Raw genomic sequence first — 26339 nt, 5'->3', positions numbered from 1 at the left:
TAATATTGAATTTCAAATCAAATGAGCTGGCATGAACCTTAGGGAAGTCCCTTTATCTTTCAGGACTTCAGCTTTTAGACTCATAAAATGAAGGATGGAGATAAATCTCCAAGTTTCCTTCCAGGTAAAAAAGTTGAGCATAATTTAATATTTTAAATTACTATAGAATTGATAGGATTACTCCTTTTCCTTTATGGTATACTTTTGTTTCAAGCTATAATTTATTGAGCCTCAGTCCTTGATCAGGAACACAAACTCCAGTGATAACACCATCTCTATGGGAAATAGAATCCATTTTGCATCACAATTTACTTTATGTTCCACCATTCTCTGTTTCATATTTACTCTTTGGAGGCTTCATCTCCAAAAGTTCAGAGATACTTGTTCACCATCTTGTGACCATGGGTCTCTGAGGAGATGCCATATTATATTGCTTTCAGAAACCAAGCCCCTGATTTCTGTGGGTGGGTACTCTACAGCAACCCCTGCACATCTCAGGTTTGTCACTGAGGATAATATGATAAAATGCCTATAGAGTATCTATTAGAATGCCTGAGATGTGGGAACACTTCATAGAGTATACCCAATACACCGAACAGCATGATCCATGGGAAATAATCAAAACACAGCATTATTCTTGTCCCCCATTTAGATATTTCTCCTACCACTAGATGAAAACTAAGCAGAACCCATGGCTAACCCTTGGGTTTCACAGGGTTCTACAGTCACTGTAAGTCACAAAATACAGTCTTGATTCAAAATCAAATTGCCCAGTTCCAAGAGATTAATCAACTCTTCCTTCTTTATTCAGATGATGACCTCTCCTTTCATTCCCTAGATGCTTAGACCATCAGAGTCCATGGGGGGGAGGGAAAGGGGACAAGATGTATAGGAGAGGCCAGCAGAGTTGTCATTATCCTGGTGACTGATGCTGTCCCCAAGTAAACCTTGCAGGTGGTTAATGCTGATTCTTGCCCTCCTACCAGTTTTGTTGCCTTGATTGCCAGCTGGGAAACATTCCTGGAAACATTCTCCTGATGTGGGTCATTTACATTTTCCTTTGTCTAACTGCTTCTCTTCCACCTATCAGGTTCCCAATTAGTGCTATTCCACCCCACTTTTTGGGGGGCCCCCTCCCCATTAGCAGGAGTCCTATTGGGAAGAAAAAGCTCAGACAGGCTGCCTTTGAAAATGACCCTGTGCTACTAGGCAATGATTTCTTAAGCAGGGCACATACAAGATTGTTAAATAATATTTCATGAGGACCTTCCAGGTTCCATTTAGAATGTAAGAAGCTGGAAAGAATGTCGCCTCCCAAATTAAGCACAAGGAAAAGCTATATCAGAACTTTTCTCAAATCCATCAGAGGACTGAGGCCACAGGGCAAATAAGCCTGAGATTTAAAGAAAGGCAGATGTTTCCAAGCAGAGAGGCAATACGGGAACTAGCTTACTTGAGAAAGAGCACCTGGAAAAGACAAGGCCACCATATAAGTGGGGAAGAAGATTGTAGCTAATACTTTGTAATGAGTCAATAGTTAAATTTTTATAATTTGCTGTTGTCATAGAGCAGAGAGTATAGAACCCGTGAAAGTTACAGACAGAGGGGAATTTACACCCCTTATAGGCTTTTCTCCACAGAAAGCTCATAAAAAAGATCAGGGTCAGGGGAGGTGAGCAGAGGAATATTCTTATGTTACACAGGTCTAAGAAATAAAAAAAGCCCTACATGTGTGGCCAGCTCTTGGTTTTGCCTCAGGTTGTGATCTCAAGGTCGTGAGATGGAGCCCCTCAGCCCATCCGGGCTCTGTACTCAGTGGGGACTCTGCTTGAAATTCATGAAATGTGCATTAGCTCTGTAGCCCACCATAGGTAGTTCAGGCTTGATGCAATTTCTATTCCTTCTAGGTCCCAAGCTTATGCAATGCCCAATATAATATCTTTTTGTTTAAAAAAATGCAAAGCAGGCATTTTTCCTCTAATGTTTTAAAAGAGACATTTCTTTTTACATGCTGTTAATTGCTGTGGTATAACTATTAATTGCAGGTTATTTTTTTTCCTACCAATAAAATAAAACTTCTTGTTGTGCCATCATTCTCCTACCATGTCATTTATCAATAAGTAAAGATTTGTAGGGGTGCCTGGGTGGCTCAGTCCGCTAAGCATCTGCCTTCAGCTCAGGTCAAGATCTCAGGGTCCTGGGATTGAGCCCCGAATCAGGCTCCCTGCTCAGTGGGGAGCCTGCTTCTCCCTCTGCCTGCTGCTCTCCCTGCTTGTGATCTCATTCTCTCTCTCTCTCTCTCTGTCAAATAAATAAATAAAATCTTTTAAAAAACAATAAAAATAAAGATTTGTATACTTTACTGTAGATATGCTGTACCTCGATACAATTTGTTTAATGGTCCAGCCAACACTCCAAGGGAGGCTATATCCACATGGGACCTCCAGGACGCATGCACCAGTGACCAGTCTGGGGAATGCAATTATTCCCAACACAGCAGCCATCTCTGTTTTCAGTTCTGCCATGGAGGCAGCTCCTCTAGTTCCCTGTGACCATCAGACACCAATCCTCAAGCTCCAACAGCAGGGGTTCCCCATTAACCCCTCCAAGGTTATGGGGGCCCCCTCAGTGGGTCTGAGGAAGAGGAACACTCCAACCACTCCACCTTTCACTTTGCCCATCAAGCTCTCCCCAACATATTTCTTCACAAATCCTCTCTCCTCTTTGGAATTTTACCTTTTTTTACATCTTTAATGTGAATGAGAGGTCCAAGAGTGTTTGAGCCAGATAAAGGCATCAGGCTTTACTCTATCATTACATTCTGCATTTTCATCCAGCACCTCTCTCTGGTGTGCGGTATTTGTAGTTTGTGTTGGCTATCGCTCAGTCCAGACTTCAACACTGACCTGTCTTAAACAGACATAAACTTGAACCATATGAAATTGTTGATTGTTGACTACTGTTGATCTAAAATAATTGCGATTTCATATGGTTCAAACTAACAATTTTATCCAAAATAAAATTTTTAGAGAAACTGAACTTTAGGTTGGGTTTGGGTTCTTAAATGAATGCCAGGGAAAATTCTGAAACACCGTCAGCAGAGCATCTCACCTTGGCTTTCAGATGAGCACACAGTTCCTGTTGCTTTCTCCTGTCCTTAGCCAATGTGTCCTCCATTGCGTGTGCTGCACAGGCCTCGGCAAGGGTCAGCACAGCCTTCTGGATAAAGTCTCTCCTGTTCTTATTCCAATTTGATATCAGGATCCTTCGCTGCTCCCTAGCAAAGTGATATTGATCACAATATTTCTCATGTTCCACCTGAAAAGATAACAGATGGCAAACACTTATTATGAAACTGAGCCTATACTTTATGGCGTTGTTACAAAAATGAATAAAATGAATTATAACCAATAATTTTGAAAAATTGGGGACAAACAGCTTAATAGTGAATGCAGCAACCAGGACCAGGTACCAGTCCCAGAGTTCCGAGCCTGTGGCTAACCGGTGACTAAGGACCAGTTGTTTAATATTTCTAAGTCCTTAGTTTCCTCTATGGGACGGAGTCTGATTAGGTGGCCCTAAAACACCTTCCATGTATACATGGCAGTGAATCTATTCACAGAAAGAATTACTACCCCTGTATATAATTTCAAAGGTACTCCATCTTTAAATTAGTTTGGGTATTTTAACAATTACTTCAAGTGCTTCACTTAGATACATGCTAATAAACATAAATTGCTATCATAATCCCCAAAACTCAGTTTGTCCTTAGTTACTGAAATATTCAGTTGTTAGGATGTCTAAACTTGAAGAAATTACAGCAGTGATATTAGTTCTTCCCATCCTATTGTCCTGATGGACATGATATTCTCACATGGGTACTGGTAGTTCCTGTTGGCAGTGAATCCCAACCACAAGAGATCTCAGAGTCTTGAGGGGAAGAACAGGAATGGAGATTGCCTGAGTCATTTGAAAAATCTTTGCAGGTGATTCTGAAATGCTCCTTATATAAACTTGTGTCTCCTGAAATTGAGAGCCAGTGACCTACATAATTCTTTATCTTGCCAGTATAGACCACATCTCTGAATTTGATACCTTATTTAACCCCTAAGTGGTGTAAGAAAAGAATCTAGCAAGCAGGATAAGGTTGTCCTAAAATAATAGTCTAGGTATGGTTAATTAGGTACATGATGAAACAGGCTATGGATTCAATGAAACCAAATATCAGCTACTAAAATATGTTCTGGAAACTTCTGAGCTTTGTTCCCCAAAAGCCAAAAATATACTTAAAATCTGTCAAACACTAAGAAAGGAAGCATATGCCATGCAGAAATGCATACTAATCAACCCAATATAAGAAGTGAGTATAAAAATCTTTATCCTGTTAATAGGTAAATACAAAAAATTACAAAATTAAAATTGATAGCTGGTCACAGAAACAAAGAGAATCAACAGGGAATAAAAAGAAAGATCTAATTTAATAAATTAAAACTTAAAAAATCTAGAGCAAATTATTTATTATATAGCATGTTTTTTACATAACAGGTATCTGCTATAAAATAAAGATCAAAATTAAAACAAGTAATTGTTGGGTGGGGGACTGGGGGATAAGAGAGGATGGTCGTACTAGATGTGTGACCTTTGCTTCAGTTTCTTTATCTGTAAAACAGAATAAAAATAGTACTCTTTCATCCACTGTTATGCGTGTTATAGGAGTTTACACATGACGGACATAAGGTAAATTCTATACACATGTCGGTATTGTTGGTTACTTGCTTAATTTAAAATAATTACAAAAATGCAGAGTATATGATGATATTTTATAGCCTGTCCCATTTAAAGTTAAGAGTTCACATGTGTTTGTCTACATATATGTTTTAAGGTGAGTCATTGTAAAGTTAATTGGTGACATGGTAACTTCTGTTTTCTTGTCTTTTTGGCCTTACGAACTAAAGAGTGAAACAATAGTTTCCCAGGTCCTTCTCAGGGAAATTTCAGTCATGACTCTGAGTTCTAATTTGGGGCATTTGTGTTTCAGACCCATCTAGGGGGATCAAGTGGAGTTGTTGTGGGGATGATATAGGTAGGCACCAGCCCCCATGGCAAGTGCTGGCTTCCCCATGACTAGAAGGGCTGGGTGTGGCAGGCTCTGCAGATAGATGAACAGGCACCCCACTTGCAGGCAAGAGCTAGAGACTTTAGAACCTCTGAGGGTGGGCAGGTGAATGCCCAGACACCCAGAGGTCAAATACTGGCAGAGCAACCCAGGAAGTCACAGTAAAGATCTCTGGGGCAAGTAAGCATAGAAGAATAAATGTTGCTTGAGTGGTTCTCCACCTTCTTATGGACCATATGACTTGAAAAATTAGAGACTTTCAACCTATGATCCTATTATTTGCTAGAGTGTAGGAAAAAAATAATTTTTAGAGCACCATCCTAAAAATATAAATTTTGCCTAGTAATTATTGACCACTAAAGCAATTTAACGTGCTGTTACATAGGGTCCAGGACTCACCAAATCATGCCTGGATTTGTGAGGAAAATATCTTTGTAACATGTTCAGATACAGAGTTCTTCTGCCACAGAGATCTCCAGGATACTGATCCAAAACAGCCTGGTAAATCCAGTGGTCTTCTTCACTTAATTGGAAGTTTCTGGAAGCAATAAAAGTGTCACAACACATTGTTAAGCAATCAGGGAGTTTGAGGGAACTCAAACTGCTCAAGCTATTAGCAAATGGTACTGATTACATAAAATGAAGTCTGGGGTTGGTTTTTTAAAATACATTAGCCAAATTATATGTCTGCTATAGAAAAGGTTCTAAATTCTAATACAATGGGTTCTTTAATCCTTTATTGGTCTTGCCACGAGTTCCAGGCATAATTTCAAGAAGTTTGCCAAGTGACATAATATTTTTAAAATATTTATTCTATCTTCCCTATAAGAATATTTAAAAAATCACAACCAATGAGTGAAATAAACACTGGGAAAGAAATCATTAAGACATACAGACTAAAAAGGAATTTTTATTCCTGGAGGAAAACACAAATGTAGACAATTAAATGAACAATTACACAGAGGAAATTAAGGCCTGAAGAAAGCACTTACTTAAGGTTTCACTTTAAAACAAGCCTAAAATTATCATTTACTTTACCCTCTCATCTTCTCGCTTTGTGGGATTTAGACTAGATAATGTTAGTAAGAAGATTATCAATGGCATTAAATTTCAGATCACTGAAGAAATCATTTGTAAATAGGAGCTCTCTTCAAGGCCCTACCTAATAACATGTCCACCCTGCTCCAAAATGTCTTTTTCATTTCAGGACACTCCTAGGCACTGGCCTAGTTTGTGTTCTATGTAAGATATTAGCAAAGCCCTATGCAGAGTGGAAAGGTTGCAATATCAGCTTGAACTCTAAACTGAATTAATGTCTCTTTATTATTCTGGGTTTATTTGCATATTGTTATTCTTGTTTAACAAATTGGAATAATCAAATACAGATGCAATCAGAGCGAATATTATTAGCAACAAGTATTTTTTTGATCCAAGATGGAGACTTGCTATTGTTTATTTCTACTATATCAATGATCTTTTACTTTAAAGTTAATTGTGCAAGTCAAAGAATTTTTCATAATATGTCTTCTATGCCCTTGAAAAATATTTGACAATTTAAAATAGAATAAAAGCCTCTCTAAATCAGTGATACTAATGGGAATTCCACTGTCCTCATACAAGTTCACCTAGTTTTTGTATAGCATTTCATTATTCTGGTAAGTAGCAAGAAAGAAAAAATTATCTTTCAAAGAAGATAATCTTCACTAACAGCCCTATAATGGGAAGAAAAAGAGGGTTGAAGGTGTTCTACGAGGAAGAAGCATACTCCACAGTTCTTCTGTATGACATAATAATCTATTGCAGAGAAATATTTGAGATGAATTCATTCATTGAACACAATGAGTGTATTGCTTCTGTCTGAATCAGTTATGAATGTATAGACAGTCAAAGACTTCTGCCAACAAAGCATTTCATATAGGGGTATTAAGCCTGTGGAAACATTTGCCTGAGTGTACTTGTCATTAAAAACACCCTCAAGTCTTCATGTATAATACCTAAGGTCCTCTCTCGAACTCATTTTTGTTCACGATAACAAAAATGCATTTTAATAGCAGAGTTAGCCACTTAAATTCTCTATTACTACACCACAAGTAACAAAAAAGAATAGACCTGAGGTCCATGTCTTCATTTATGCTTTTAAACTATTTCTCTAATCAAAGGGACTTGAACATGGTTTGACTTTCCACCTTTATTTGATTACAAATGTGGATATATGTGGCCAGGTGTGTGCTGAGGAGGGGAAAGTAACAGAATTGAGGTCCAATAAATTGTCCATTTTTTTTAAGTTGCCATTCATCTATTCAGTGGATGCTGTTGGTACCATGCCAGATCTCCCTTATTAGCTAGAAGTCCCATCACCAAGATGCTGATAATACACAGATGCACCTCCCTTCTCTGGAGAATTGCCCCGGACCGAATGGGAACTGCCTCACCCAGGAGGCTTCTGTCCTACCCGTTTTTGAGGGCAGCTGCAACCAATGTTTGGCTGACATGGGGGAACAGAAGGCCAACCCACTTGCCTCATGATGGAACCAACTCTGCGATACCATTCATGCTCTAGAGTTTCACTGTGGGGGCAAACGGCAACCCATTTCCACTGAGATCACCTCCATGCAGAGCCATTTTCCCCTCCTCTTTCTTTCTTCCCTTAACATCCTTCTCCTGAGAGCGTTGCCCAACAAATCACTTGTTCTTACAATTCCTGTCTCAGCTTTGCTTCTACAGAACCTGACCTAAGATAATCTCTAAACCATCTTACCCATAATTTTCAAAAATGGTTTTAATCCTTTGGTAAATGGAGTACTTCTAAGCTAATTGCTTTGATGATCTCTCATACTGAATGGTGGTGCAAGATTTCGGCTACACTCAAAGAGGAAGTGCAAATGGCAACATGTATAAAAATGCTTTTCAAATAAAAGCACACATTAAGCAGTGTACATTGCTATAAATAAATGTAGCAGCAGGAGAATTTGTGGCACTGAGTGCATTTTTACATATTGTGTGAATGTATTAATTAGGTGCCATTATAGTGACAACATTAAAACCATTTAAACATATGAAATGATAATATTACATCAAAACTATTTCAAACCAAGAATGCCACAAATGATCACATCCATTTTGCTCTTCTTATTGACTTTAGAAACCTCACATTTCAACAGCTTTAGCCAATTACCACAATTATGCAAATTATGTCATTTTTCTAGTATACATAGAATAGAAACAAAAAAATACCTTAAAATAATACATAAATACTCACAATATTATTATTTTAGAGTATTTATAGCAGTTTCTAGAGCCACAGGCTTAAATTTTGAGGCAAATATTCACATTAGCAATAGCAATGGCACAGTCATACATCTCCATTAGGATGCTCTTTGTGAGGGAGAAATCTCCCACCACCATCTCCCACCATACTGAGTCTTCTGGATAGTAAAAATCTAAGAGGAATATTTAAACATAATAGCTTCTTCACAATAACAAAGTAGCTGTTTCCTACTTAGCCTCTAAAATAAAATCAAATTTAATGAATCTGCATTTCTAAATTCCAATCTGGACATTTATCTTTCCTAATCAAATATCTTTTCATTGTACAGAAAAACCTATCTAAAATAGCTAAGCTATATAAAATAACTAAGGTTAGCTTTTATTTTATTTTTTAATTTTTTAAAAGATTTTATTTATTTATTTGACAGAGAGATAGAGAGCACAAGCAGGGGGAGCGGCAGGAAGAGGGAGAGGGAGAAGCAGGCTCCCTGCTGAGCAGGGAGCCCGACGGGCTTGATCCCAAGACCCTGGGATCATGACCTGAGCCAAAGGCAGTCGCTTAACAAACTGAGCCACCTAGGCACCCCTAAGGTTAACTTTTACCTTCCAAAGTTCCTGCTTAATTTAATTGCTTTGCTGGTGATTCCAATGACAGAAGTAGCTAAATTATACAGCTATTGAAAACTCTTCTGATCACGTACCTACTTTCTGAATTTGAAAAGTGACTCCATAATTTTAAAAAATTTAAAGAAGGCTTTAAAATTATCCTAAACTTTTGCAATTTTTAAATTATCTTTAGAGAAAAAAAATCTTTGGCAGGTCTGTGCAATTTCTATTCTTTTTGTCCATCCAAATTTTCTAATTTAAAATGTTTCATAATTTTCATCTTTATAATAGCACACAAAGATTTTACAGTTTCCAAGTTTATTGGGCACTTCTAACACTTCAGGAAATTCCAGACTACAGAAGTGTGAGATACCTACCATTCAGTCTCCATCTACCATCCCCACCCCATAATGAAGTCGCATGATATTTTATCATGATATCCCAGGATGAGACAAAATAGGTAATTCAGAAAAGGAGGACAACAGCTGTGAGAATCTAACTACACCAAGGCTGATTGTCTCCCTGATTCTACTTGTTTGAATCATTCCAAAAATCCTAAACTGACTCACAATTAACTTAGACACCAATTTTCTTCTTAGTCATGCTTAAGTAACTTCCTTCAGGTTCTGGCTCCATAACCTCAACATACATTTGTGGTGGGGGAGAGGCAGAGAGGCAGGCAACTGTGGCAAACAAGGTACCTAAGGGTGACAAGTACTTTAGCAGCAGAGACAAGTCTATGAAACTAAACGTTGTGTTCACAAATGGCTGAAAGTTGTTTTATAATTTTCTCAGAGTGAAGGGAATTTTCCAGCAAAAAGGTAGTAGCTCCTGAAGTTGCCTGATACATCTAACAGCTAGCTCGAGATTGGCAACTGGCCATAGTGAATCTGGCCTAAAGAAAAACTCTTTTAACTCTTCTACTGTAACAGTGGCAGGAGACACCTGGTGCTTCTCTCCACTAAAAGCAGGATTGCAATGAACCACTGGTGGATTAATATGAATAAAAGATAGCTCTGATGTAATCGGCTTGTTTGGCTGCATTAGGTCTGACCCTCTAGGAAATACAACTTGACTCTACTTTTTAATGTGATCTTTCCAAATCAGACCCAAACACTGAATCTAATCAGCCTGGTTCCTGAAACTGTCTCCCCACCCAACTACCACACCACCCCACTCCCATTACCCAAATATAAATCTATCTTTGATTTTCCAGCCTGGTTTACAGGGGGCTTCCTAGCCTTAGACTTATTTCTGACCAACAGAATCTTCTCCTTGGATTTTGTTTGGGTAAGTACATTGTCTTTCCAGGAGATCCATTCTCACTTAGCAGTTCTCACCTCCAGGTTCCCTAGGCTCTGCCCAGTCTGCCTACTTAGGTGGGAGCTGATGGCTAGAATAAGGTAGGCTCTCAGAAGTATGGCCATTGCTTTTCAGCCTTTTGGCTAAGATCAAGTATAGAAGTATGGCCAAAATCCACTGAATTAAAGAATCAACAACAAAACTGCCTGTAAGAAAAAGCCAGAACTTGCATCAGCATCCAAAGCCACAGAGAGGTAACAAGAAAGTGAAAATATGGTAGGGTTCTAAAATTGACGACCCCAGAATTTCTTATGGAATGGTTTAGAGGCATGAATCTGGCCAGAAAAGGAGGTTAAGTGATTTATCTGGAAGCTGCAATTGCTGTTGACATAGAAAGTACACTGTTTTTTCTTAGGTTTTTTTGAGGAGGAGGAGTTGTCATAGAAAACTTGATTTTTTACTTAGAATGTGTATTTTTTAGAAGTGGAGTAGCTGGGATAATGGCAAGACTCCTAAACCATCCTTTGTCCCTACCTCCATCTACACAGTTTTAAGAGGCAATATAATTCCTAGTGGAAGTTTTGAAATCATATGATCAAGATAAAACAGCCTGTTAAAAGTAAAACATAATGGCTCAACCACTCCATGTGCTAGGTTTTAAATAATTATATTCATCATAAGAAGTGTAAGGAAAAGGTAATCGTAACAAACATTGCCCCTACTCCTGCTTCTGCCCATCAGAATTCTAATTTTATTCAAGATCTACCTTCCTTCATAGGGCCTCCACTCCAGGGAAGGTGAGCACCATTCCCAGCCCTGAGAGAGGATCTTGATTGATTTTAAGCCCTTTACAAACATCCATTCACAAGCTTCCTGTTCTTCTGGCCAGTGTTTGGAATAAGCACAGACAAAAGACTCAATTCTGGCCAATGAAATGTGAGAAGTCTTCTAAGGCAAAGGTTTCCTAGCTTACAAGGAAGAAAAGGTTCTTTTCTGCCCCAGAGTTTTATGGTGGGAACTGCTGTAGGAAGTCATCTACCTTGCAGGAAGGCAGGGCAAGAGAATGCAGAAAACCAGACTTCACTGTGCTTAGATTTCTCTACTTCTGCACTTTATAGGAAATAAGAAAAGAAATCACCTATTGTTCAAGTGACATTGACTTGGGTTGGGATTCTCTTACTTACAGCCTAAGATAGCATATTTGATAGCTAACTGGAGGAAAGAAAAATAACTTTTTAAAATATGGCATCCTAATATTGCTTTGGAAGGAAAGTGCTATGAAGGATGTAGAGATTACAGAGATGCAGATAAAATGTGTCCAGAGACCCACCATCTACACTAACATTCCTCAGATGATTGGCAACTGACAAGTGTTCAACATCAAGGGCCATTTTTAAGACAAAGACCCAGAACTAAGCAAAACCAGCTCAAACTCAAATGTATAGAATCAATAAAGACAAGATCATCTACAAACACACTGTATGCTCTATTTTTTTAAATCCTACTGAGCCAGAACTTGCCTCCATGTACCATTTTATTTTTCATTTTGGAGAAACAAGAACATTTTTAAGTGCAATAAAGTTAAAGTGAATAAAGTTACTTATATAGACATTATGATTCAGTTTTCCAGGTTCAAAAACAAGAATAATAAAACTGGCCTACTTCTTTGGAATGGCATGAGGAAAAATTTAATTAACCATTGAGGGCTTTTGAGATTTTATTTTTTTTAATATTTTATTTATTTATTTGAAAGAGAGAGAGCAAGCGAGAGAGAGCATAAGCAGGATGAAGGGCAGAGGGAGAAGCAGACTCCCTGCTGAGCAGGGAGCCTGATGTGGGACTCCATCCCAAGACTCTGGGATCATGACCCAAGCAGAAGGCAGACGCCTAACGACTGAGCCACTCAGGCATCCGAAATTTTATTTGTTTTATGTATGTATGTATGTATGTATGTATGTATGTATTTATAAAGTATGCTTCACATCCAAAGTGGGGCTTGAACTCACAATTCTAAGATCAACAGTCTCATGCTCAAGAGCCAGGCAGGTGCCTCAGGCTTTTGAAATTTTAAATGCCACATAAAAATGCTATAATATCACCTCAAATCAACTATCAATAGTCATTAAGAAATTATAAGAGTGGATTAGAAGACTGATGGTTCTCTTTCTCAGCTTATTATTTTTTAGACATTATCAATATTCAACTTTATGTTCTTGTATAGGCACTAATATGGCAGATAGACATAAGCCTGAGCATGGTGATTATAATTTCTTACGTTACTGGTTCTCCATAGTCTCAGTTCTAATGATATGGTTTCCTCAAAAGATTGGACCTCAAGGTTCAAGGAGTAGGAAAACCTTGTTATGAGCAATTGATCTGATATATAAAATAGGCATTATAATTCCTCTCTTGTCAAATTTGACAACCCTGTCCATAGTAATTTTAATCTTGTCTTTGCTTACAGGTACACATATTTTATTATTTTAATAATAAACTCTATCCTGTATTATCCAGGTTAAAAATAACATATGTCAGTTGTCCTGGACACAAATCTGTCAAGCTGCTATGTTTCCATTTTCTCCAATCTGATTTACTCAAGATTAATTTGATTTCACACCCAGCAAAGAACAGAAACCTCTCATAAATGACTCTTACTCCTTCATCCTATAACACCTAGATTTTTCAGTCTCCAAAAGCATTAAAAAATGTAGCTTCAAACACCTCTACACTGCGTAGTTTCTAGCTGGAACAATTATATCAAGAAGGCAGGTGTGGACTGCAGTGATACTAACAATAAGATGGTTGAACTTAGAAACTTATAGCCACTATTTTTAGATACATCTTCACAGATACATTTAAATAAACATAACATCCAAGCAAGTATACAAGCTGAATTATTAATCAAGCAAGGCAAACTCTAAGACTAGCTTTTAGGGTATCCTACAGAAAATACATCCATTTTTCTCCCTTGATAAAATGCATCCCACTACAGCCAAAAAAACTTAAAATACACTTTATTCCCACAACAAACACAAAGTAGGTTGAACAACTGTTAAATATGGCTTTTAGTTCAAGACTCATAAAGTAATTAAGTATTTTCAATGATGTATTTATTTTAAGAGAAAATTATTAAATATGTAAGACAAAAAATAAATCATAGTCTACAACTATAACCTCTCTCTAACAAATATAAATTGCAAAGTCAGGTTGGACAAACCATGTTGGAATATGTCCAGAGAAAATGAGAGTTGTAGTAACTCAGGGGTGTTGCTCAAGTGGATCATGTAACCAACATGACTAAGTGAACACGCCAGTGTTTGAATAACCATGTTCCTAATTCTGAGCACTTCTCACCTTACTAACCACCCTTGACATACAACCAGCCCAGAACAGCAATGTAGAACCTGAGACTGGACATCCCCAGGCACTGAAATTTTCCAAAATTTCTGAGACTATTCCTCAGAAAAGAATCCCACCTGGTAATTAAGGCCCCAGTGTTTTAACTTGTAACTTCACCAAGTAAGCAAATATCAGTTATTCTGTTCCTTTCCCTCTCTATCTTCTATCTTGTATTCATCAAACAATATCCTCACATGTAAATATTTGTTTATTAAAAATATTTTAAAGAAAATTACATGAGGCCACTCACTGTTTCTTGAGTGCTGGTTTCTGATGCTGGCTTTTATCTTTTTCATCTTTTTGCCAATTCTGTTGGCAAAACTTTCACATAAAGACAGTGACAGAGCTATGCTATGTAAATAAGTATTGAAAAAGAGAGAGAAAGAGAGTATGAACAAGACACTGGTGATATTCACACATGATTGCAAAATCCAGTGAAATCCAAAAGATGAACCAAACAATGAAAAGTCTGTTGGTCAGCGTATAAAGTGTTTCTGCTTTTCTGGAGAGCAATGTATCCATACTCTCAAAAGCGTTAGAATTTTCCAATCCCTTTGATTCAGCAAGTCCATTTCTAGAAATTTGTGTTAAGGGAATAATCATGGTTCAAAATATAGCAACAGAGTTGTTTGCTCCAAGGTTTTTAAACAAATACCAAAATGTGTACTAAATAATTGTCCAAAACCAGGAATGGGTTGAATTTACCTGGTACAACTACATATTGTAATTTCATGTGTATAATAAAAAATCTGTTGTAAAGCAATATTTAATACAGTGACCTAAGACCTAGGTTAGGAAACATTGATTGGAAAAATGAATAATACTGGATTTGATTCATAAACAGAAAAAACAATGAGTTTGTGTAGAGTATGTTTTCATTTTTATAAACAACATACATATAACTTAAATATATAAAATGTTACCAGAGAATATCTCTTGGTGTTGGGAACTTAAGACTAATTTTTACTTCCTTCTCTTTGCTTGTCTTGATTTTTTTTTTAAATTTTCTGTAATAAATGTAACTATTTCTGTATTAAGAGAAAAATATATATATATAAGGAAACATATATAAGGCTACTAAATAGTTATCTTGAAAGTTACTAGTAAGTAACTTTCAAGTAACAAGAAAATTGAAATACTTTAGTTGAAAAAACGTGAAACTACAGGCCTTGGCAATGTACACACAGAGGGACAAAACTGTTAAATCATTGTAGATTTTAAATAGTATTCAGATTCTGATCTTATAAAATAATAGGATAATAATTATGAATCAATATTTAAAATTTAATATGCCTATCAAACAATAAAGTAGAAATTACTCATTATCTCTATAGCTCTATAGCTTTTGCTGCATATTGGCTTCAGATCTGACATAGCTAAATGGAGCATCAGACAATTATGCCTCATCTATATGATTAATTCATACAAATGTTAGGAAATTAAAGCCACAATCTCATCTGAGTCTAAAACAAGCAATTAAACTTGTCTTCATGTTACTAATGAAATACAGCCTAAATAGAATCTAAATAGCTTCACACATACTGAATAAAGAAATAGGTTCAATTGCAGTCAGATTTAAAGAAAAAAATATGTTAGGGTAAAAGACAACATCCTTTAAAGCCGTGCTGTCCAAGAAGGTAGCCACAAGCCACATGTGGCTATTCAGAATATAACATGTGGCTAGTCCCAATTATGGTATGCTGCAAATGTAATATGCAGACCAGATTTCAAAGACTTTATATGAAAAAAGACTTTATATTGTTCACTTTCCACTTAGCTGCAGTTTTTTCATCTGTAAAGTCATTTTTTAAATGGGCTGTATTGAGGATTAAAATGGCATGTACCTGTCATGTCATATAATGGGTACTCATTAAATATCAATAGTATCCCCTTCACTCTTTAACTTAGATTTTAAAAGTTTGTGTTTTTGCTTTACAAATAGAAAAAAGCATGTATGCCAAACTTAACTTATAATTTTACCTCTTGGGAATAACTACTGTTATTGTTTGGATAAACTTCCAGTCTTTTTTCTGCAGCTTTATAAACGTAACACTTTCAGAGGGAAAAGAAAAAAAAAAAAGAGAATCCACTACTTTGTGGCCTAATTTCTAATTGCATAACAACTTATTGCAATTATTTGTATCATTAAAAATTGTTTAATATAATTATTAATAACAGTGTGGTATTCTATTATGTGGATATATCATAATTGATGAAGGTAATCTTCAAGTTGTTGGCTATTTCATCATTTTGAGGATTTTGCTATCACTAAAGAAAGGAAAAAAATGTTGAATATCCTTGAAGCCAACTATTTATTTCACTTCTATGATTATTTCCTTTAAGATTATTTCTAAACAATGATTACTCACATTTATAAAGATTTTTGATGACATAGTGCCAGATTGCCTTCCAAAAGAATTTATGTACCATTCATGTATAAAAATGCCCATTTCTTCCATATTTCAACCTTGGATAATTTTTTTATATTTTACCATTGTATAGGTAAAAATCTGAGCATTTAAAAAAATTTTTTATTGCTTTGATGAGTAGAGAGGTTTTCATAAATTTCTTTATCATTTGTATTTGGAATTACTACCCAGAGTTCCATGGACTTCCACTCTGATATCTATTCACTTCTCAGTACCTGCCCCATATACTGTGCATCCCCACCTGTTACTGTAATAGATGAACTATCTGTTTGTTCCTCTCCTTGTGTACCAAACCCCAACACTGGATTATTCTCATCAGCATCAAACATAGTAATATTTCCCCCCATTTTAAGCAAAACAAAAGACATATCAACAACATGAAACTCTGACCGTACTTTTTTGCTCTCCTTTACATAGAACTTCTCAGAAAAGTTGTCTATACTCATTGTCTTGAATCCTCTTCTCCCACTCACTTAAATCCAACCCACTTAGGCGTTTGTTCCCACTTTTTCAGTGAAAGTGGTTACCAATGATTCAACAGTTGTTTATCATCTAGAGCAAATCTTCAATTATCAGTCATATTTTATTTGACTTAGCAGCATTTATTCAGTGATCATCCTTCCTCAGCTCACACTGCTGACCACTCCCTCTCCACCTGCCTTCCTGGACACACAGTTTCTTGGTTTTCTTCACATCTCATAGACCTTTTCTCAGCATCCAGTGTTGGTACCCCTCTCCTTGCTGATGATTTAATGCCAGCAGATCCTAGGGATCTTTGTTCTCTCCTTTGTCTCTTCACTCGCTATTTTGGTGATCACACCTGATTTCATGGCAATGACTCACAAATATGAATCTCCAGCTCAGATCTCTCTCCTGGACTCCACATTCACATTTCTGACTGCCTTCACAAAACCTGTACTTGGATACCTGACAGCATCTCAAACTCAGTATGTCCAAATCTGAACACCTGGTCTTCCACAAAGTCCAACCCTACTATTTTTACAGTCTTCCCCATCTCAGTTGATGGTAACTCCATCTTTCCAGTTGCTCAACCCAAAAACTTTGGATTATTCTTTTGTTGCTCTTTTTCACACATCTTATGAACTCTGTCAGCAGATGTTGTTGGCTCTACCTTTAAAATATGTTCAAAAGCTGGCTATTTCATACCATCCCCACTTCCTGATCCAGGCCACCATTATCTCCCACCCGCGTTACTTTTTTTTTTTTAATCTTTATTTATTTGACAGAGTGAGAGACGGCTAGAGAGGGAACACAAACGGGAGTGGGAGAGGGAGAAGCAGGCTCCTCACTGAACAGGGAGCCCAATGCGGGGCTTGATCCCCTTGAACCTGGGATCATGACCTGAGCCAAAGGCAGATGCTTAACAACTGAGCCACCCAGGCGCCCCCCACCTGGGTTACTTAAATAACCTCCTAAGTGTTCAATCTTTTCTTGCCCCTCTCTATCTCCAGCTTAAACACAGCAACTCCCAAAGTGATCCTGCTAAAACCCAAGTTAGTTCTTGTTACTTCACACTGCTCTCACACTTCTGCTTCCAATAGCTTCCTATGTCACTCAGGGTAAAATCTAGTTGCTGTACCTTGGGGAAATGAGGTTACTGACTGGTACACACTCCTAACACCAGAGCCTACCTTTGGATATGGGGATAGAGTCATTCCAACCCAAACCAGTGAGCTGCGACAAAATAGAAGGAATTAAAATAAATGTTGGGATTAACCATGGTCAACTGCCTTTAGCCCAATGAAAATTTTATAATTTAAAAATGTCCCCCAGATATTTCAAACTTCTTATGTCACAGCACTACACATCTGTTTAAAACAAGCATCCACTCGCTTGTATAGGTGTGTACATATATGTACACAATCTATATGATTCTCACAAGGCCTAATAACTAGAACCAAAACGGGAAATTGCCATATCAAAATAGTGGCAGGTACTGGCAAACTCTAAGTCCAATGAGTATTATAGCTAAACATATAATTCATTGTGTGAATTAGAACAGTACATTTATATGACTTACTGCCCACCAGCCACAGATTGCTGATGCCAACGACCTCCATATTTATTGAAAATAGCCCATTTACTCTCTTTTTCCTCAAAGAGACTACTCCTGAAAACTCAATTCACTTTTATTGATGCTTCATCATTCAGTGCCAGCATATTTATAAAATCATCTCTTCGGTTGATGTTTGCATATAGTTTTTATTTGGGCAGGATACATGTGTATATGTTGCTTCCCCTAAACATTCTAAGCCTTCTAAAAGGCAAGGCCATATTCTAGTCTAGTCTGTCTGTTTACCCCCCTACCAAGGAGCTCAGCAGAAACCACTATATGTTAAGGATTACCCAATAAATATTCATCTAGTAAAACATATCAGTAATTATATAAAATTTATTTTGGATAATTACATGTGGCAAGCAGACTCTTAAGCTAGAATTTATGAACCTATATTCCTCCAAAGCGGATTCCTATTGCTCCTATAACATGCCTTGCCCCTCTCACCTTCAATGTTTTCACCTTTAATTCAAATCAACTAAACAATCATTTATTTGAAAGCTGCTATGTGCCAGGATGTGCTAGGTGCTAAGGATATTAGTAAATATTGCTAATAAATTATTTTGTCTTCAAGGGGTTTACAGTCTAATCATTTAATATCCCTTCTTAGAATGTCCTCCCTACCCCCTTTCTGCCTTATTCTAATCCTACTCAATCTTTAAACTCCATAGTAAACTTCACCTCATCCACTAGGCTTTCCTAAGCTATTTTTCCCTCAGTGTGCCTTCCCAATGCAGAAATCTTAGCATGTGATAAATATTCATCTTATTCTCCACCTAAATCTCAGTATTGGTAATGGAACTGTGAATCTCAACTTTTTCTGAGTGGTACAGCCTTGTACAAAGGAAGAGCAGAAACTGAGTTCTCATGAAAAGGAAAGTAGGAAAATGGGCTGTGAAGGATAGGTGTTAGTGGAAAGGATCCACTATAGGCTGCTAAGGCAAACTCTTCCATGTTTAGGAGCTACTAACCTAGAAAGACCACAATCTCAACCAGATTTCCTAGGGGGACAAGACACATCTGAGAGGAAAGGTAATAAATAGGGCAGTCAACATGCTTTAAAAGGAAGGAGTCAAATTTACCTTCTTCATAGCCACAAGCAGCCTGGTTATAATGCATCCCCTAGAAAAACAAAAGAACAAAAACAGAAACCCCTCTCCTTACTTGATGAGCTCTAAAATCTCTTTAACAAGGTTGGGATGGGGAAGGGAGAGAGGATGTTTATTTTATGATTAGAGACTTCACCTAAGGGCATGGTTGAGTTAACATTTCATTGTGATTGAGTCTCAATTAAAGTGTAATTAATTAATCAATCAGCACATATAAATGATATATTATTAATTTTCCCCCCAGCTTTATTGCAAGATGGGATGGAAAAAAGGAAGGCAAAGAAGTGGGGAGAGAAGGGGCTCTTAGAAGACCAAAAAGTGTATGCCTAGGAGGAACACATGACCATCCCCATAGAGATGTAAGAAAAAGCAATGGGTCAGGAAAGATTCAAACTTCACCTAGGATTGCCTCTCCAAGTATGTGAAGACAAGTAGAAGCTGTAACCAGAGTTGGATCAAGAAGCTATTAAAGCAAAGAACTCTACTTGGTAGGATTTAAGGTTTTCCTTGTTGTTACTTATTTCTTAACTCTAGCAATTTCATATAAAGGAGCTTCATTTATAGGCAATTCATTAAGAAATGTAAGAAATTTAGTAAAAAGCTTACTTTAATTTACTATAAATGTGTCCCTTCAATAGTTTTCCTTTTTTTCAAAATACATATTCTTTGAAGAAAATTTTCAGGTCAATATAATAGAGTAAAAGGCCTATTTTCCTATAAAATATTCCTCAGAAACTTCATGTACAAAACACACATGAGGTTAGCTAATGATCTAACCTACGGTGGCATTTCTGGCTTTGTTCATTAACCTAATTTTAATACAGAATTTATACTACAGAAGATGACCCTGCCAAAACTGAATTTTAAATCCCCTAATATTGTATTTGTCATTCAGAAGAGGATTTGTCATTCTCAGGATACATCCAATAGTCGATTTTCTAAAAAAAATTTAACATGTTTTTAAAAATTTATAAAACATACTTTGTGTTTACTGTAGGACAAATCAGTGGATTACAAGCAACATAATTCCATGGGTACATTTTCCATTGCCATCAATTATTATTAGTACTGATTTATAAATTTCCACTGAAGAAGAGCTTCACACCTTAAAATCAAATTTCATAGTTACTGAAAGTTCATGCTTGAAAACTGTTTCTTAATTATGCAGTAAAGAGCTCAGTGAGGGGTTATTTTCGTCCCATTTCAACCTTGTAAAAATCTTTGAAGTCATTGTTCAGGAAAATGATTTTGGAGGAAAGAGAACCCTCATTCAACAAATAGTCAATCTAAACATTTATTGATTGACTATGTTCCAACCACATAGTAACTATGAAAACAATAAATGAAATTAAAATAATAAATATTAAAATGTAGTGGCAAAAACCTACATAATTCAAGTAGTTTTATCTTATCACCTGGATATGTCTTCTAACTGCAGATCAAAGTCTTGAAGTTTTTTTTTATATTTCTCTGTAAAGTTACAGAACTCATGAAGAATTGAAGATTTCAAATCAGGGTATGGGCATTCCAAAGTTTCTAATTCCATGGGCAGTTCACTAAGCAGTTTACTTCTTTCTTCTGAAGAATAATCTAGTATCTGAAAAAAAAATATGATGGTTTTATTTAACATAAATGACAAATTGGTAAACAAATTACTATACACCTCACACTTACCTTCATACTCCAGTCTGAAAGATAATTTTCTATTTTCTGTTGCTCCAGACTAAGTCTTTCAAAGATAGCAGTCAATTGTTTCTTCATGAAGTCAATCTAGAGGATACAGATAAGAGAAGGTTTCTTTGAGGACCTGTGGAAAAGGGTTCAAGACATACCATAGCCAGGCAGTGCTTATCAGAGGGGGCTTCCAGAACATATCCTAAAAATGGGCCTAGGAAGTACAGTGGGGTCATAGCCACTCTGCACCCTCATTTGGATTTTGTTTGTGTTAAGGCAGAGAACTTACCAGATTGTCTCTGGTTCAATCGCCCCTTCTTTGCATCCTTGCCTCCAATCCCCAGCTGGGCATGGGGTTAATTTTTTAAGATTTTATTTATTTATTTATTTATTTATTTACTTACTTACTTACTTATTTATTTGTCAGAGAGAGAGAGAGAGAGAGCATAAACATGACCCGAGGCAAAGGCAGACGCTTAACCAACTGAGCCACCCAGGCGCCCCTTATCTATTTTTTTATTAGTTTATTGACTACCTCCCCTGACTAGAGCATAAGCTCCACAGTCATAATGGCATTAGATGTATGCTTTTAGGTGATTTTTCTTACTATTTTTCAGTTATTCTGTAATATTGTTATATTGGTTTCATAAATAATATATTTTCTAAAAGGCATTAAAAATCCCATACCCAGGGATGCCTGGGGGGCTCAGTCGGTTAAGTGTCTGCCTTCGGCTCAGTTCATGGGATTGAGTCCTGCATTGGGCTCCTTGCTCGGTGGGAAGTCTGCTTCTCCCTCTCCCTCTGCTCCTCCCTGCCCCACTCATGCTCTCTCTCTCTCAAATAAATAAGGAAAATCTTTAAAAAAAAAGATAAGACAATTATCAAGAGGAGGTAAGTGACATAAAAACAGAGTAACGTAATAGAGAATGACTGTAGCTTCTTTCATGTGGATGATCAGGACAGGCCTCTCAGGGGAGAGGACACTTAAGCTAAGACCTAAGTGGCAAAAAGTGCCATCAGTGGCACAGAGAAAACAGGTGATGCAAAGGCCTTGAGATGAGAAGCAGTCTGGCACATATAAGGAATAGATGGGAGGCCAGTCTCAGTGTGACAAGCTCTAGGAGAAAGGGGGAGTGTCAGGCAAGAGATGAGGTTTAAGAAGAGAGACAGCAGGATGTTTAGGAAGGAATTATGGGCCAGCAAGAGCCTTGAGGGGATCTACCAGGGCGATGACTTGATCTCCCTGCACCGAAGGCAGAATCCCAAAATGTGCTGTGAAGAGTGGCAAGAATGAGTGCAGGGAGACTAGTCATGAGGCCATTGTAACTTTTCAGGAGAGAAATAAGCATGCTTGGACAGATTCAGGGATATTTTTAAGATACTGAAGAGACAGAATTTGCTATACTTCTATTTAAATACAAGGCACACATTTGTTTTTTATGTCAAACTGTTCTAGTTGGAACAAAAATGAAATATTACATTATTAGAAGTAAAGGTAATATACTGACCTCTTCCAGTACTTTCACTGAGTTAAGCACAATATGTGAGTATGAATACTGTGAAATGTGATGCTGTCTGTATTTTAGATCTGCTCTCAACTGCTGAATAGGATTTATCACATTTTTAAGATATGTGTACCATTGTTCTGATAACTCTTGTTCTATAGAGAAACAAAATTAGATCCAGGTAATACATTATTATTTTAAGTTTCTTCAAGAACAGGTCTTAGAGGGCAGATTTTCTTTTGGATTCCTTCAGAAAAAAACAAGCAGTTAATAGTAAGAGAACTTAAAGTGAGTGGCCCACTTTCATCTTCAAAACAAAACTCCCCTTTAAATATAGGATCAAAAAAGAAAACAACTCACCAAAATTTGTAAGGTCAGAAAGACATTCATTTCCAATGTTCTCTTCACTGAGAAAGGATTTAATTTCAGATTCCATTTTACATCTGAAATAGACATTATCTCCATCAATCTTTTTAAATAATTGTGAACATATATAGATTTAAAAAACTAGTAGAAATTTAATCTAATGTGGTCCCATTCAGCTGTTCATTTATTCAGACCATACACTAAATTCCTAACGTGGGTTGGACACTTGCCAGACACTGAGATAGAAAGAAAGATAAGTGAACACTCCAGGCAGATGTAACAGCATGAGCAAAGGCAAACACATGACACATCCTAGCACTGCTTTGTGTAGAAAGAGCTTAGGACAGTAGGAAGCCACTGAGGGTAATTAAGCCGACCTCACCTGCCAAACAGATCTGTGTTTCACAAAGATGCAAGGCAGCAAAGTGGAGGATGGGCTGAAAGGAGAGGTGGTCAATAAAACAGAAAATGAAGATGGAGGGGATCAGGTAAACCTGGACCAACAAGGAGGTTATTTCAAAAGTTAAGAGATGATGAGGTCCTGAAATAGGGAAATGGGAGTACAAGTATGTTTTATTTTTATACATTAATAAAGGTAATACATCTTCATGACTTTTTATCATATTATTTAGATATAGTCATTTTTAGAATAAAACCATAACCAGCTCTAAATGGACATCCAAAAACATTGTAGCCTATCCCTTGCTTATGGCAGATTTAATGAAATCATAGAAAAGAGTTTTGATTTATCATGATTGCTAAAATATAATATTAGAAATGGTATAAAATAAGAAAATAGCATCAATTACAATCCTTTAATACAATGATTATTTTTATTTTTGCATATGTTTCTAGTCCTTGTCTACATGCATATATATTTTAAATAACTATAATTATGGCATATTTACCATTTTTTATTGGGGTTTTTCAGTAACATTTTAAGATACTTCTAATAATTCTCACAATTACCATTTATTTTAATGGCCACATCATATTCTATTTTATATAAGTGCCACCATCTTCTAAGCCAACTCACTTACGTGGGACAGAGGTTTTTTTCGTATCTATAAAGGAGTGCTATTGTAGATGACACTTCACTGTCTACTTTTTTAATATGTAGTTTTTGCCAGAAATATTTTTGCCAGAAATATATTTGAAACTACTACATGGAGGAGGGGTACATAATAGTGGAATAAAACCAGAATTTATTTCATGGTGGATTTGTTTAAACAAAAACATAGCACTTATCAATTGTCCAGCTCAGTTCCTTTAAATTTTCAGCATCCAGAAAACCATAGTAAAACATACAAGCCAACAGGAGAACTGTTCATACAGGAGACCAACCTGCTACTTGTATGTAATAATTCTAGTAAGTTCCATCCTGTTTTCCTAGATTCACAACCTAACCCATCTGCCAAGACCAGGCCTTTTCTCTGATTGTCCTGATTGCCCAACAAAATCCAAAAGCATTTTTTTATGCCCTCAAGAACTATGAGACTCTGAAACTAGCTTGTAAATATAAGCTAACATTTCCTTAATTGTGTTCTATAAAACAATAATGTCAACGAGAAGCTGGGGTTGGGGGGAATGGGAAATAGTAAACTAAACAAAATCAGGTATGTTTCTATGGTATAGGATTTCTCGAAAACTTGATTATGGTAAAGTGCATTGAGATTATCCAAAAAGGGTAGGAAATATATTTTCTAATTTATAGGAATATGAAATTCATTACTCTCAATGGAGTATCTTGAAGAATATTTCTGTTTTGTAGAATATGATATAGGAAATATAAAAATTGTGACTGGGGGGCTCCTGGGGGGCTCAGTCTATTAAGCATCTGACTCTTTAGGCTCAGGTAATAATCTCAAGGTTGTGGGATCGAGCCCTACATAGGGCTCGATGCTCAGCGTGGAATCTGCTTAAGACTCTCTCCTCCTCTACCTCTGTCCCTCCCCTCCCCACTAAAATCAATCAATCAATCAATCAATCTTTTAAAAAAATTCTAGTGGACTCGAGAGCATTAACAATGGAACTCTGGAGAATAGAACCCTACCCTGTTCATCACTGACATGCTAGACCAGGTCCCGGGTGTTCTCCAAGTTGGAACTCTGCAGCACGTACAACATCTTCCCCATCTTAAGAGTGAACAAATGTAAGGCGGCTTTCCATGCCCAAATTTGCCAATTTAAGTACCTCCTAATGCTATTTGGCCTATCCTCTGTTACCAGTGAATGTGATGGTACTACAAAAAAGTCTCCTGAGTTTTTGTGTGACCATTTGCTAGATGATATGTTAATCTACTTCCTAGATCTGCCTCGTCGCAATGCAATCACCCGCAAGGTAAGCCAACCTGGTGATGGGTGTTATTGAACTCTCAGAAGTCTACTGCCATATAGGTCCTCATCCTTCCAGGATGGTGCCAAAGTTCTCGATGTAGAATCAGTCTCCTCAGAACATCAAACATCGCCAGAGCTTCCTGAGATTTCTAGAGTAACCACTTAGTTACCAGTTTGGGTAGAGCAAACAAAACATGGGGTACAAGAATGGTAGAGGCAGAAGCCATAAGCAAACAATAAGCAAAGGGACATGGATCATGAAAGGCAGAGCAAGAAAGTATGTTAAAGTTCCATTAATGGAACTAACAGCCAGGAGACCTACAGAAAATTAGGGTACCAGAGCAGGCTGAAGGTCAAAGCTCTGTCCCTTCCATAGGGAAGGAACTCAGCAGGTCAGATAGCTTGGTTCCTTACATTCAGCTATTTGATCCACTTCTCACTTGAAAGAGTCTGTCCCAAGCAAGCATACCACAGAGACAGAGCAGGGAGTCCCACAACCAATGGCCAGGGAAGACACTCAGGAGCCAGGCTTAGAGTTCTTTGAGGCTCTGAGTTGCACAGTGTGAATACTGGTGTCAATTTTATCTTTAAAGATGCATTTATAGACATTTAATTGTTGTTGTTAAAACCCCATGATATCCTCTGTAAAAAGGAGATATTTTCAAAATAATGTTTTAAAACTAAAACTATAAAAAAATAAAAATAAATAAAAATAAAACTGTGAGCAAGAGACTACATGTATTTCTAACAGAGATTTGGTTATAAAACATCCCTTGTAGGAATTATCATACAAGTAGTAAAGTGTACAAATAAACCCTTCAAATTTTATGATTCAACAATTCTGATTAAAATAAAAATTGTAATTCTTTATCACATGGTCGATATAAATAACTCCTTCCTTAATCTCTAAACCAGTCATTCTGGAACAAGGGAGCAAGTGCCCCTGTGAGAGTATATCAAGGTCTCCGAGGGTATAGTTTGAGAAAGCATATTAAATACTAAATGTAATTTTATAAGTTTAATATGAAATTTTATAAATTTAAATATTATATATTTTAAATATTATATTTAAGTATTATATATCTGGAAATTTTATGTGTCTACTTTCCTGAGGACAGATTTCAAAGAATTAAAGTTTGGCAAAAAAAATTTT

General features: G+C 36.8%; 1 protein-coding gene across 4 annotated transcripts in view; it reads right to left on the bottom strand.

The window, feature by feature from the left end:
• CCDC148 (coiled-coil domain containing 148) overlaps positions 1-26339 on the bottom strand; it is a 236277-nt gene that overhangs the window by 128501 nt on the left and 81437 nt on the right. For all 4 annotated transcript variants that reach the window (XM_073883847.1, XM_025854665.2, XM_073883861.1 and 1 more), the window contains 6 exons: positions 22845-22927; positions 22488-22639; positions 20980-21075; positions 20721-20902; positions 5516-5654; positions 3112-3318 (listed from right to left, as the gene is read on the bottom strand). In XM_073883847.1, coding sequence (XP_073739948.1) covers positions 3112-3318; positions 5516-5654; positions 20721-20902; positions 20980-21075; positions 22488-22639; positions 22845-22927 — 859 coding nt within the window. The remainder of the gene's footprint in view (positions 1-3111; positions 3319-5515; positions 5655-20720; positions 20903-20979; positions 21076-22487; positions 22640-22844; positions 22928-26339) is intronic.

Source organism: Callorhinus ursinus, unplaced genomic scaffold, assembly GCF_003265705.2.
Source record: "Callorhinus ursinus isolate GAN/ISIS: 27379988/994484 unplaced genomic scaffold, GSC_fseal_2.0 scaffold2, whole genome shotgun sequence".
In the NCBI taxonomy this organism is placed as follows: domain Eukaryota; kingdom Metazoa; phylum Chordata; class Mammalia; order Carnivora; family Otariidae; genus Callorhinus; species Callorhinus ursinus.
The sequence above is the reverse complement of the archived record's forward strand: the minus strand, read 5'-3'. Positions and strand labels throughout refer to the sequence as shown.